The 14,933-nt window shown below is 42.7% G+C and overlaps 1 protein-coding gene across 15 annotated transcripts in view; it reads left to right on the top strand.

Moving 5' to 3' along the window:
* The window catches only part of arvcfb (ARVCF delta catenin family member b), a 163,811-nt gene that overhangs the window by 95,387 nt on the left and 53,491 nt on the right, over positions 1–14,933 (top strand). For 12 of the 15 annotated variants that reach the window (XM_066690103.1, XM_066690098.1, XM_066690099.1 and 9 more), the window contains 3 exons: positions 7,447–7,605; positions 9,231–9,338; positions 13,917–14,548. In XM_066690103.1, the coding sequence (XP_066546200.1) occupies positions 7,447–7,605; positions 9,231–9,338; positions 13,917–14,548 (899 nt within the window). The remainder of the gene's footprint in view (positions 1–7,446; positions 7,606–9,230; positions 9,339–13,916; positions 14,549–14,933) is intronic. The other 3 variants (XM_066690105.1, XM_066690112.1, XM_066690110.1) reach the window with 1 other exon arrangement.

Below are 14,933 nucleotides of genomic sequence, written 5' to 3'. Positions count from 1 at the left end.
ATTGTGGAGGAGTGGAAATGTGGTAAAATGGCTTGATTTTATACATCACCATATTTAGGGAGCTGGCTGTCTGTTTATCCCAAAAAAAAGTTCTAACCTAAAGAACCATAACACGCACCCACCCTGCAAGACAGAAGAAAAAAAATTGTCGGGAAATAAGCATTCTTGTGCGTGTAACAAATCACTGCTTCTCATGTGAGGCTGGCATGCGTGAAAAGAGAGGGGAGGGCGTGCAGGGTTAGCACTGAACCGCTCCAAGCATGAGGGGGATTTAAGCCCTACAAAGCACAGTTCTCATTGTTTTGCCTGCTTTTTTTCCCCACTCAAATATCCAGTTTGACAGGGTCAGGCTCTCACAGGGCCTACAGTGGAGCCCGGCCTGGCGTTTTTCAAGCTGCCTGCGTGCTCGCTCTCTCTTTCTCTTTCTCTCTCTCTCTCTCTCTCACTTTCTCCCTCTCTCCGTGCTCTTTACCTTGTATTACCATTTCCTTGTTTTGTAAGAAGAGGTCGAGGAGAGGTCAAATTCTCTCAAAGTTTTCATCCATCATTCCATTCAATTAGGAACCGTCGGCAACCGAGTATTTGGCCCGTCTTCTTTTCTAACAGAGCCGCCTCTTGAATGCATAGACTTGGCATCAATGCTATCTTTGTCCGGGTCTTAAAAACTGTAAGGCAGGGGAGAGTCCGTAATGTATATCAGAGGGCCGTGCTGGAATGCGGCCACAAATTCGCAAGCATGTTCAGGCCTTGGCTTTTGATGGACTTCTCTGCTTTCCCCCTCTCTGACCTTCAAACTGCCATCAACTACTAGAACCATTTTAGGTTTTTATTTGATGTATTGAGAGCCACTGTGTAGGTATTATCTTCTCTTAAATCCAGTACATGTGACTCAGGGCTGCGTCACAGGGGAACGCGGCAAGAGTGACGGGTTTTAAAAGCCGTAATGATCGGAAATGTGAAGCGGCGTCGCGCAGAGGGAGTAATTCCATTAGAGCCCCTGCCGTGATCAGTGACCCGCAGTCTGAGCTAAATCCCGTTAACCCCTCTGCAAGGAATCGCAAGATGCTGGGATGAGGCAATACGCGGTGATGCTACTGTAGCGGAATTTGTGTTACTCTGATGATGCTTTAAACTTTAAAAGAAACCTCAGAGTGCTTCCCATGTATTGAAACAGAGTAGTGCTGTAAAAATATATATTTATATGTTTGTTAATTTGAGGAACAGCATCATATCCAGTAATGTGCACTTGCACTTTATAGTTTAGTCTTTGGAACCGTGTTACTTGAACAGTATTATATATTTTGTTCCTTCAATCCATAAAATGTACTTTCCTGCCGCAACAGCTGTTTCCAATAGTCCTGGTAAATCTCAGTCCTTCTTCATCAAAGTGTCATATTGGATTTCTCTCTCCTGTATCGCTGTGTAGCCACATGACCAGAGTACAGTGTTAAGCTGTTTGTGTACTGTGCCATAATCATACTAGTAGTTGTTATTCATTGCTAAAAAAAATTTTTTTTTTCTGTTTCTATTTTAAAGATATATTGTCTGTAGTTTTTCTCCTTACTATTTTTATTTTTCCACATAATGTTTTGTCGTCTTAGAGGGTAACCAAAGCTGTTCACCTCTTGTAGCATCTGGGTTGTATATTTCAATTCTCTGAGCAAGAAAGTAAGAAACTGCACTTTACTGCAGTCTACTGCACTTTAGTCTACTGTCCTGTACAGTACTGCACATCACACTACATTGTGTTGTGTTTCAGCCAGAGAGCATCCTTGGAAAGGTTATTTTACTCTAGTGAATTTTAACATGATGGCAAAAATTAAAATTCAGACATCGTCCTCCATTCCGGCCTCGTGGGGTTTGGATGGTTGTATAAGATGATGAGCGATGGAAATGCCTTTAATTATTAGGCACTGTAGAATGTTTCATCTGCTTTTCTATTTTATTATATTTTATTGTTGCTCTCTATAGCCGAGCCAGTCTATTGTATTTTAGCCTTTTTTTTCTTTTGGGGGGGGTAATCCATTAAAAGCTTACATAAATGAGCAAAGAGCACACATCTTTTCAGTCTTATACATGTCTGTAGTCTTAATATTGTCATTTAACCTGACAATAAGACAAATAGAGTCAAATTAAACATGAGAAATTGAGACGTGTACAGACTGCATGACTCTTAAAGCTGGAGTAAGGAACCCCAAAACATATACTCCTCACCCATATCTCCTAGTTATATACAAATCTCATTGCCCAGGTACATACCAGAGAATAGCCAAAATTAGCTGCTGCTTGAATAAGCTAGGGAATGCTTTTTACATTCATTTTATTTGTCCTGCAAGAGACAGGGATTAGAAGCAACCCACTTATCCCCTCATCCAGCTTGTCTTTTATAGCAGCAGATATTACTATAGGTCTATTCTGTCCGGTATTGATAATGAGGGTTAAAGTTTACGTCAAGGGGGATTTTTTTCTCTCTTTTTGAAAGGAATAACTAAATCGCTTTCTGCTGACAGTTTTCACATAGCTGTGTTAGTGATGCACTGTGATGGCTGGTAAGAACTTGTGAACAGGATTCCTGAGCCCTGCTGGCAGTCAGGTGGGGGCGTTTGGAATATATTAAATTAAATGGAATGCAAAAATGCACTGACAGACAATCTAATTTCCTGTAGCTGAGATCTGCTTCTAAACCCTCAATCTAGTGGAGAAGACCCAGCTGAGATTGCAAAATTTCTCTCTTCCTCGCAGGTTCACAAGTTCAGAAATGTAATCTCTGTTTCTTGCATACCCCCATCTTTTTATGTGCTATAGAAAACAGGGAAAAATAAGTTATTTCAGTCAGCCCAGTATGACCAAACCCTACCCCTTGCAGTGAAAGAAGATAATCCCCGATCCTCATGTTTAGGGTCCTGTCGATCCACATCTCGTCATTGAGAGAAAATTGAACAAAAGTGTTGTGTCAATAGAAATTTACTACCTAGTGGAGACCTCTGGCATATTTGAATTAATCTTTTCCAATTCTGATGATGAGCACTGTGTAAACACGAACTTTAACAACGCACAGCACTGGCCAGATAAGACGGCGTGTCTGCGTGTTTTGTGAATGTCAGATGTTTATTTTAAATGTTGCACCGTAGCATTTTCTAGAAAACAAGGAAGTACTGGTGTCAAGGTCTGGAATTTCTTACAGATAATGTAGATAGGATGTCTTTGAAATGTTTTTTTTTTTTGGTAGACAAAGTAGGCTGTAGTCCCCCTGCGAGAGAAGTCCATTCATGGTGTCAGTGTCCATTAATTGCCTTTGTTTCTCTCAATCTGTCAATTACAACATCTACCTTCGCCAGGCAGAGCCATCTTAGAGTGAAAGGACTGATCACGGGGAATCGAGTGGGGGGAGTTCCTGAGATTAAATAAAGCATGTATTTTTTATGTGATCTGTCTGCTTTATGAAGTTATTTTCTTCTGAGTGCTTTATTAGATGCCTCTTAAAGGTCACTCTGAGACAATTTATTTCTTCCCATACCTGAAGTGAAGGATCATTTCTGTTAACTCCCTTCTGTGATCCCCCATCCCCCCCTTTATACCTCTGATGCGGCAAGTTTAATATTTAATTCCTTCACTGTAACGGAGAAGATGGCCTTCTCGGGGGTTCACTGAAGCGACGCGTCTCAAGCTGAGCCAAGTTTTCAAGTTTTCTGGCTAGCCACCAAAACACAAGTGCCTAATGAAGCACACTGCGTGGTGCGATACTCAAACTGACAGTGTCGGTGCAAATGCCAGCGCCAAAGTTTGTCTGTCCGGAAAATCATTTCAGAACGAAATAAAAGGTTGTGATCACAATTTTCCCCCCACTTAGCACATAACGGTGTGCTAAAGCGTGAATGTTGAGTAATGTAAATGGGAGAGCGCCAAATTTACTGCAGCGCTCTTTAAATATATATATATATACACTCACCTAAAGGATTATTAGGAACACCATACTAATACTGTGTTTGACCCCCTTTCGCCTTCAGAACTCCCTTAATTCTACGTGGCATTGATTCAACAAGGTGCTGAAAGCATTCTTTAGAAATGTTGGCCCATATTGATAGGATAGCATCTTGCAGTTGATGGAGATTTGTGGGATGCACATCCAGGGCACGAAGCTCCCGTTCCACCACATCCCAAAGATGCTCTATTGGGTTGAGATCTGGTGACTGTGGGGGCCAGTATAGTACAGTGAACTCATTGTCATGTTCAAGAAACCAATTTGAAATGATTCGACCTTTGTGACATGGTGCATTATCCTGCTGGAAGTAGCCATCAGAGGATGGGTACATGGTGGTCATAAAGGGATGGACATGGTCAGAAACAATGCTCAGGTAGGCTGTGGCATTTAAACGATGCCCAATTGGCACTAAGGGGCCTAATTACACCACCACCACCAGCCTGCACAGTGGTAACAAGGCATGATGGATCCATGTTCTCATTCTGTTTACGCCAAATTCTGACTCTACCATCTGAATGTCTCAACAGAAATCGAGACTCATCAGACCAGGCAACATTTTTCCAGTCTTCAACTGTCCAATTTTAGTGAGCTTGTGCAAATTGTAGCCTCTTTTTCCTATTTGTAGTGGAGATGAGTGGTACCCGGTGGGGTCTTCTGCTGTTGTAGCCCATCCGCCTCAAGGTTGTACGTGTTGTGGCTTCACAAATGCTTTGCTGCATACCTCGGTTGTAACGAGTGGTTATTTCAGTCAAAGTTGCTCTTCTATCAGCTTGAATCAGTCGGCCCATTCTCCTCTGACCTCTAGCATCAACAAGGCATTTTCGCCCACAGGACTGCCGCATACTGGATGTTTTTCCCTTTTCACACCATTCTTTGTAAACCCTAGAAATGGTTGTGCGTGAAAATCCCAGTAACTGAGCAGATTGTGAAATACTCAGACCGGCCCGTCTGGCACCAACAACCATGCCACGCTCAAAATTGCTTAAATCACCTTTCTTTCCCATTCAGACATTCAGTTTGGAGTTCAGGAGATTGTCTTGACCAGGACCACACCCCTAAATGCATTGAAGCAACTGCCATGTGATTGGTTGGTTAGATAATTGCATTAATGAGAAATTGAACAGGTGTTCCTAATAATCTTTTAGGTGAGTGTATATATATATATATATATATATATATATATATATATATATATATATATACACTCACCTAAAGGATTATTAGGAACACCATACTAATACTGTGTTTGACACCCTTTCGCCTTCAGAACTGCCTTAATTCTACGTGGCATTGATTCAACAAGTGCTGAAAGCATTCTTTAGAAATGTTGGCCCATATTGATAGGATAGCATCTTGCAGTTGATGGAGATTTGTGGGATGCACATCCAGGGCACGAAGCTCCCGTTCCACCACATCCCAAAGATGCTCTATTGGGTTGAGATCTGGTGACTGTGGGGGCCAGTTTAGTACAGTGAACTCATTGTCATGTTCAAGAAACCAATTTGAAATGATTCGACCTTTGTGACATGGTGCATTATCCTGCTGGAAGTAGCCATCAGAGGATGGGTACATGGTGGTCATAAAGGGATGGACATGGTCAGAAACAATGCTCAGGTAGGCCGTGGCATTTAAACGATGCCCAATTGGCACTAAGGGGCCTAAAGTGTGCCAAGAAAACATCCCCCACACCATTACACCACCACCACCAGCCTGCACAGTGGTAACAAGGCATGATGGATCCATGTTCTCATTCTGTTTACGCCAAATTCTGACTCTACCATCTGAATGTCTCAACAGAAATCGAGACTCATCAGACCAGGCAACATTTTTCCAGTCTTCAACTGTCCAATTTTAGTGAGCTTGTGCAAATTGTAGCCTCTTTTTCCTATTTGTAGTGGAGATGAGTGGTACCCGGTGGGGTCTTCTGCTGTTGTAGCCCATCCGCCTCAAGGTTGTATGTGTTGTGGCTTCACAAATGCTTTGCTGCATACCTTGGTTGTAACGAGTGGTTATTTCAGTCAAAGTTGCTCTTCTATCAGCTTGAATCAGTCGGCCCATTCTCCTCTGACCTCTAGCATCAACAAGGCATTTTCGCCCACAGGACTGCCGCATACTGGATGTTTTTCCCTTTTCACACCATTCTTTGTAAACCCTAGAAATGGTTGTGCGTGAAAATCCCAGTAACTGAGCAGATTGTGAAATACTCAGACCGGCCCGTCTGGCACCAACAACCATGCCACGCTCAAAATTGCTTAAATCACCTTTCTTTCCCATTCAGACATTCAGTTTGGAGTTCAGGAGATTGTCTTGACCAGGACCACACCCCTAAATGCATTGAAGCAACTGCCATGTGATTGGTTGGTTAGATAATTGCATTAATGAGAAATTGAACAGGTGTTCCTAATAATCCTTTAGGTGAGTGTATATATATATATATATATATATATATATAAATTTAAAATAAATGCTACTAGGCCTACACATGTCTTGGAAACAAATGTATTAATTCCTCTGGTCTATGACATTTCTTTGCTGCAGGTTTATTTTGCCTTTGGAAAGTGAAACAAGTGGTACGAGAGTTCGGGGAGCGTGCCTCTGGTAGTCCATTGACAAGAGCCTTATCCTTAGTGCTACACTTATTAATGAAATGTCAAGGCTGTATTTTTTTATATCCAGTAGAGGCTAGGCCAGAAAGACTTTATTATACCCCTGGTACTGTTCCCAGCGATTCTTTCAAATGAATGTTCGCAGGCTGATGTTCTGGTAATTAATTGCTTATTGTATGTAATTAAAATTGTAATTGTCTTCCACTCTGGTCAAAGGCTGTTTATTTTTGTGCGTTTTTTCTTTTCTTGTCAGTTTGTTATTAATGTGTGTGGCTGATTGTTTGATAATGTGGGTGAGCAGCAGCGAGCCGCTCTCGGTGCTATTGGGCTCTGGATGATATGAAAGATGAAAGCACAGGGCTGAGTGATCAGAGCGATCAATGGCTGACAGCCGACTTTGAACTTGCTGTTACCTAATCGATGAGGGGGGGTACTGCAGCTTGTTAGTGCTTTCATAGAAAAACGAGATAACGCTCTGGAATCTCCACTCCCAATGCAACGATATTCTGTGGATACTATACAGTGTACTGCGATAGTCTTTGTTGTCATAAGTTGTTCCAATTGTCTTCCTTCCTTTTTGCGATCAGAAGGGTGCAGTTACTGTACTTTAATGATATCTCTGCAGCATCAGACTGCTCTTTCTTCCTTGATGACCTCTGACCTCTATGTCTGAAATCAAATCAAGTTGACACATATAAGCCATGCCTCAGTCCCAAACAGAGGTTTAATTCTACAGGTCAGCTGTAGTTGTGCTCTGTAATTTACTATCCTTCTCACCAGTTCAAACCTTAACTTGTAATGCTATAAGTTTGAATTTAATCATCGCGGTGTGTGTGTCTCTCTCTCCCTGCCCCTCAGGAGCAGAGCCCCAGTAACCAGACGTCTCTAGCCATGATGCAGGAGCCTCAGGAGCTGGTGGAGGAGACGGTAACCATCGAGGAGGACCCCGGGACACCCACCTCCCACGTCTCTGTGGTAACCTCGGAGGATGGAACCACTCGCCGGACAGAGACAAAGGTTGGAGAAAGAGGGAGTGGGGGGGGGGGGGGGGGCGGCTGACTCGTTCATCGCCTCTGACTGGACTGTGGAAACTTTGTTAGCCAGCATCTGATGAGGTCAGATTGCCGGTCTTTGCAAGCTAGCAATATATTATCTCTCATTGTTCTTTAATCGTGTTTGCAAAGAAAAAAACAGCAACGTTTTAACACACCAATAGAAGCCTAGTCGAAATTTGACAATGTACTGTGGAATCGCCTCACCACGCAGATTAGGGGCGCATCTTTCAGAGCCTCCGCTAAGAAATGACCTCTGTCTCTTTTTCATGTTTAAATTCAGGAGTTAAAACCCCTCAGGATTAAACACTATACTGTAAAATTGCATCTTCTTGTTTTTGGTTTTATATATATGAAATCCACTAATAAAGTTGAGAGTACAACTCTGTCTGCAAATAACATCCACGTCATTTTCATATTTTCTCTCCCTGTCTGTCCCTCGAGGCGTTTGTGATGAGATGCTTATTTCTCCCTCTCTGTTCCCCAGGGGTTTGTTTATTATGGTGCTTGTTAAAGTAGCAAATCTAATCCGTTTTATATGCGTCTTACCTATACTTTCCTCATTCTCATTGTCCGCTTCTGTTCTCCTAACTGTCTTTATGATTGTCAGAAGTTGCAATAAAGGACTATTAACTCGCCTTCGGTTGAAAGAATACATGACTCACTATTAACTGCAGCTGATTAAAATGAGGTTGTTTTTTAGAAGCCTTTATTTAATCCGGATTTGCATTTTTCAGTTGCATATTCTTTTACAAATCTTTCTTGATCTTACTTTATTTTCTGTATTGTTTTATTGTCTTGATAAGGATTTGTCAGCCAATGTGAAGGTGAGTTGAAAATGTACTGATTTAAATGACTTTCATTCTCATTGCGAGTTCATTGCTTGAAGCACACAACCACAATCTGTTACTTAAAGCATTGCATTTTAGGGTGCTGTTTTTCCTTTAAAGAAGACCCCCATTTTGCTACCTCCTGCAGTTTGATCCGTTTCACTGTACCTAATCTATACCTTTATTTGAGGAGATCTTCTCTCTCGCCTGCTCTAGTGATTAAAGCCCAAGATTGTAAATAAAATATCGAATTCAATATTTATGTAACTAAGTATGATATACATGAATGGAAGATATGTATCTTTAAGGAGACAAAGCTGGAGGAGCATACTGAAAGTGACCAAAGAAATACTTCAGTTTTAGTTTTTCAAAAATATTCAATAGGAAATCACGTTACTTTATGTGTAAATACACTGAAATTTCAAACAATGAGGTAGCAGGGGACAATGTTGCTATTGATACCTAAAAATATTTAAAAAAATAAAACTCTAATGTGCAATGCTTAAGTTACGAGATTGGCCTGATCTATTAGAGTAACAATCGTGGAAAGAAAACTGAAACATTACATCTAAAGAAAAGCGGAAATCAAACATTTTTCCAAGAGAAGATGGTAAAGTATGGTACGATTTGCAGAAACAGGCCTATCTCTAGCCATCCATGTCTGTATTGATGATCATTTGTTTGTGAATTTCATTCATTATTTTATTATTATGATTTTTCCCCCCCAATGACCATCAAAAAATCCTCCATCCACCTGTAGGTGACGAAGGTTGTTAAAACGATCACGCGCCGCACGTACCACCCTGTGACTGTCACCGAGACGCTGGTGGAGTCCAAGCCTGCCACTCCGATCGCGGAGATTGACCCTGTAAACACCAACACCGGCCCTGGTTTTGCTGTGCCTGACCTTCACTATGCCTAACATGCAGCTGTGTCAGCTCTCCCCAAAACCACTGGGAAAACAATTAGATGCTTACTGGGCTGCACAGCCTGACCGCAATGCCCACTCTTGTGTTAACCTGTCTAACATTTAGAGAGCAGCACAACACTTTTGCTTGCCAAGTGTGGCCACCTTTCATTATAGCGGGAACAAGTGCCAGGCAGAGCCAAAGATCCAGGGCCTGATTTCCAAAAGAGGGACTTTGCACTCACGCTGTGTATTCTCAATCTGCAGTGAGCGTAGGGTGTCCCCTGACATTTCATTGCTGATACCAGACAACCCTGTTCTAGATGTTCTATTTATTATCTATCAGAAATGAATTTTCTAAGGGGAAGGAAAAAAATAAGATTACTCGAGGATCACTTAAGTTGTAGTAGGATTAAAAGGCACCACAGCTCATTCTGTGTCTCAGAAAAGTGGTTATGATTTACAGGTATTTTTGTTTTTCCTCGATGCACTGTGGGCTTCTGGGAACGTGAATTCCTCTGTTTTCCTGTCGGGGCAGAGGAAGTAGAGGCCTGAGACGTTTCAGATCTGTCTAGGAGATAAAAAGACTGAAACAATAGAGTCTGAGCCAGTTTTTACAAGCATTAATTTTCCCCTCTTACTTCCTTGACATTTCAATCCCGTAAGAGACTCAGACCACTTCTCTGCTATGCTTTAGAATAGAGCAGACCTGGGCTCCATTACTGAAATAAAAACATCCATTAAAAAAAAAACAGCTCTATTAATCAAGCCAAATCACGTCTGCCATGTAATTGCAAGATTGGGTGGCTGTGGTTAATATTGATTCAGCTAGGTGAAATCTAAACAATGACTTATTTTTTCACTCTGGGAGAATAATTATTTGCAGCTTAAATTTGCAAAGTTGGCTGCAAGATGTTGCCCAGTTGGCGTAATGAAGCTGTGGAAGTCTCGTTCCAGATTAGCCTAGCTTCCACAGAGGCAGGACAGCATTTTCCCAAACAATTTTCTTGGAGAAATGTGTAGGTGTGCATATTTGGAATACACAGCATTTGGAAGTCGGCACTTCCTACTGTACAGTGACCTTCTTTCATGTTGCACCAAAGCAAAAGAAAGGGCCAAGATATGGTCAGTATAAAATGCACATTATCAAGATAATCTTATATGACCAATACATAGATTTAGATCAAAAGCAACTATTTGTGTGTATTCTTTATTCATTTTATCCGGCTATAATGCAAGTGAAACTGGTTTTGCCTGCTCTAACTCCAATACTGACAACAAGGTAGACTGGTCTTTTTGATGCCTAACCCCTGAACTAAACTGTGTGTTGTTTAACTTGCATCTGAGTGGGGAGATAACCTTAAACCTTGTGATCAACCGAGTGCTCTGGAAATATCCTCATACTCATACAGTGAGGGAAAAAAGTATTTGATCCCCTGCTGATTTTGTACGTTTGCCCACTGACAAAGAAATGATCAGTCTATCATTTTAATGGTAGGTGTATTTTAACAGTGAGAGACAGAATAACAACAAAAAAATCCAGAAAAACGCATTTCAAAAAAGTTATAAATTGATTTGCATGTTAATGAGGGAAATAAGTATTTGATCCCCTATCAATCAGCAAGATTTCTGGCTCCCACGTGTCTTTTATACAGGTAACGAGCTGAGATTAGGAGCACTCTCTTAAAGGGAGTGCTCCTAATCTCAGCTTGTTACTTGTATAAAAGACACCTGTCCACAGAAGCAATCAATCAATCAGATTCCAAACTCTCCACCATGGCCAAGACCAAAGAGCTGTCCAAGGATGTCAGGGACAAGATTGTAGACCTACACAAGGCTGGAATGGGCTACAAGACCATCGCCAAGCAGCTTGGTGAGAAGGTGACAACAGTTGGTGCGATTATTCGCAAATGGAAGAAACACAAAATAACTGTCAGTCTCCCTCGGTCTGGGGCTCCATGCAAGATCTCACCTCGTGGAGTTTCAATGATCATGAGAACGGTGAGGAATCAGCCCAGAACTACACGGGAGGATCTTGTTAATGATCTCAAGGCAGCTGGGACCATGGTCACCAAGAAAACAATTGGTAACACACTACGCCGTGAAGGACTGAAATCCTGCAGCGCCCCCAAGGTCCCCCTGCTCAAGAAAGCACATGTACAGGCCCGTCTGAAGTTTGCCAACATCTGAATGATTCAGAGGAGAACTGGGTGAAAGTGTTGTGGTCAGATGAGACCAAAATCGAGCTCTTTGGCATCAACTCAACTCGCCGTGTTTGGAGGAGGAGGAATGACCCCAAGAACACCATCCCCACCGTCAAACATGGAGGTGGAAACATTATGCTTTGGGGGTGTTTTTCTGCTAAGGGGACAGGACAACTGCACCGCATCAAAAGGACGATGGACGGGGCCATCTACCGTCAAATCTTGGGTGAGAACCTCCTTCCCTCAGCCAGGGCATTGAAAATGGGTCGTGGATGGGTATTCCAGCATGACAATGACCCAAAACACACAGCCAAGGCAATAAAGGAGTGGCTCAAGAAGAAGCACATTAAGGTCCTGGAGTGGCCTAGCCAGTCTCCAGACCTTAATCCCATAGAAAATCTGTGGAAGGAGCTGAAGGTTCGAGTTGCCAAACATCAGCCTCGAAACCTTAATGACTTGGAGAGGATCTGCAAAGAGGAGTGGGACAAAACCCCTCCTGAGATGTGTGCAAACCTGGTGGCCAACTACAAGAAGTGTCTGACCTCTGTGATTGCCAACAAGGGTTTTGCCACCAAGTACTAAGTCGAAGGGGTCAAATACTTATTTCCCTCATTAACATGCAAATCAATTTATAACTTTTTTGAAATGCGTTTTTCTGGATTCTTTTGTTGTTATTCTGTCTCTCACTGTTAAAATACACCTACCATTATAATTATAGACTGATCATTTCTTTGTCAGTGGGCAAACGTACAAAATCAGCAGGGGATCAAATACTTTTTTCCCCTCACTGTATGACTGTGTTTTTGTCCATGCTGTTAGATAACGTTTTTATGCATGACGATTTAAGCTTTTTAAAGTTTACATTTGTTAAGCAAGATCCAGCTATAAAACCTTGTTAGAATAGATATTGAAAGAAGGTTAAACTATTGGGAATTGCAATTACAGTGCTCCTCAAAACAAAAAAAAATCTATTTAGTAAATGTCTGGTTTTGACATTAATGGAACTCCAATCAGACCTTTTTATACATTTTCTGTAACAGTTACTTTCCACCGCAGATGGCCTCCTTTTCAGTACACTCTCACAGCAAATTTCCCAGCTTTACCAAGCAGATCGCCATGCAAGGCTTCTGCCCGACAGCAATACCATGAAAGGAGACAGCCAGACACGGGACATTTTGATTTATGATTAATTTTTACAAACCTCATTAATTTCGCAGAGAAATTTATAGCTTCAGACAAAATAGTCAATTATTGTATAAGAAAATTATCTGGGTGGCAAATTTGATTCCATATCTGTCTCTTATGAAGAGAGACATCAAATCCCCTGACAGGCTCCAGTTTCTTTTAGAATTATTGATTTTTCTATTAAGAGCACGGACTCCCAGCAGCTGTTCTCGTTGAGATGATTTAAATGTAAGCCAGTCCAATAGCAGTTCCTAATGGCAATGCAGACCTACATGCAGGGCCTCAGATCTGGGCTTTGCTTTTCTGCTGCATTGAAATATCAGGGCTATCGGTTTAATTTGCATTGTAATGTAAGGAGTCATGCTTCCTTAGGGTTGGCGAGGCACTGTCTGGCTGTTTTTGTTAACCATTTCTCTTATGGTTGACTTTAGTAATTGCTCATTGATCAGTCTCTTCGGGCAACGAGTACAGTTCGGTGGATCAGTCTACTTGATGCCGGCGCCCTATTATAATGATCCTTGTGTTACAGCATCATTTAGCTGAGTGAGTGCACTCTACTGCACACCAAGTGACAGCACTGCTGAGTAGGGGAGAGAGGTTGGATATTCACAGATGAAGTTCACTATCATTTCAGGATGTTCCGCTCTTAATTGCATAAAGATCTCAAATGAAAGTGAGTGAGTGCCAAGGCCACTAATGTTTTGGTGTCTGGTCTCTCTCCTCAGCACAGGGGCACAGTTCGATTAACATCAGCATTCAAGTCATAAGGATTGTCACCAAACTCTGAGCAAATACAAGTCTGAACTTATCTCATTCCATCCATCTAAATGTGTGTCAAAATAAAACCCTCCAGAAAGTGTCCCACCCAGCTGCCCCGATTGATATTGACTGGTGTGTCTTTGGTAATGATTGTTGTAACTGTTGGCGTTTGATTTTGATTGGTTGCCATGGCTTGTTTTGTACCTGACCTTCCTGTTCAGTACTTGGAATGCCTGGACATCTCTTGTTTGTTTTGTTCTCCATCATAAACCTGCCTTTCATTTTGTTTCCTTTGGTTTTGTTTGGGTTTGGTTTTGCTTTGCTTTGCTTTGCTCAACCTTAGGGCTGTCACGACGACGTCTGTTGACCAGCTGTGCTGCTTTTTCCGCAGGTCACCAAGATGGTGAAAACCGTCACCACCAGGACGGTGCGCCAAGTTCCCCTGGGTCCAGATGGCCTGCCCATTCCCGACGGGTCCTCTCCGCTGGGCAGTTACACGGACTCCATCGACCGCCGGTACATGAAGAACGGGGACCGGTACATCACGCCCCAGGCCACCTCCACCCTCACCCGCTCCTTCAACAACTACAACGACTCGTACACCGAGAACCCCGAGGGTCAGTACCGCCACTACGGTCTCCACGACGGCTACACAGACATGAGTGACAACTATGGGAGCCTCTCCAGGGGTGTGAATTACCGCCCCCGATACGCCTACATGCCGCCCAACAACTACCGGCCGGAGAACAGCTACACCCTGCCCATCAGGAAGGATGACTATGGACACGTGGCCCAGCCCCAGGTGCCCATGGGCAGCAGCAATGTGGAGCTGAACCGCTCGCAGCCTGAGCGCTTCCACCCCGAGCCCTACGGCCTCGAGGATGACCGCCGCAGCCTGGGGCCAGAGGAGGAGGAGGCCTACGAGCTGGAGCCTGACTACTCCACAGCCGGACGACGGACCCTTGCCGGCGCTGACAGGGGGAGGCAAATGAGGGAGCCAATCAGAGAGCCTGCCAGAGTCCGGTAAGGTTTCCCATTGAGAGAGTGAGAGAGAGAGAGATTGTTGAGATTCATCAGTAACCTTGTCCTTTAAAAGGCTGTGAATAAGATGTAGTGTAGTATAATGTAGACGTTGTATTGGGCAGGAAAATCCCCCGTTTAGAGATCTGCTTGTTCAGTCAGTATCTACACATCTGCTATTACACCTCCTTTTTTTCTGTCTGTGTGTGATCACGTTTGTAAGGAAGGAAGAAAGAGAGAGAACCCATTGTCTTTGAGCTCTAGTTTTGGTGTGGGTGGAGGTGACCTCAAGTGTAGCTACTACTATTATTGCTGCGACAGATGAAAATGGCAACAGAATTAAAACTGTAAAGCCCAGCCAATGATTTTAGAAGCAGGGCCACTCTGT

Source organism: Amia ocellicauda, chromosome 17 (genome assembly GCF_036373705.1).
Source record: "Amia ocellicauda isolate fAmiCal2 chromosome 17, fAmiCal2.hap1, whole genome shotgun sequence".
Lineage (NCBI taxonomy): Eukaryota > Metazoa > Chordata > Actinopteri > Amiiformes > Amiidae > Amia > Amia ocellicauda.
The sequence above is the reverse complement of the archived record's forward strand: the minus strand, read 5'-3'. Positions and strand labels throughout refer to the sequence as shown.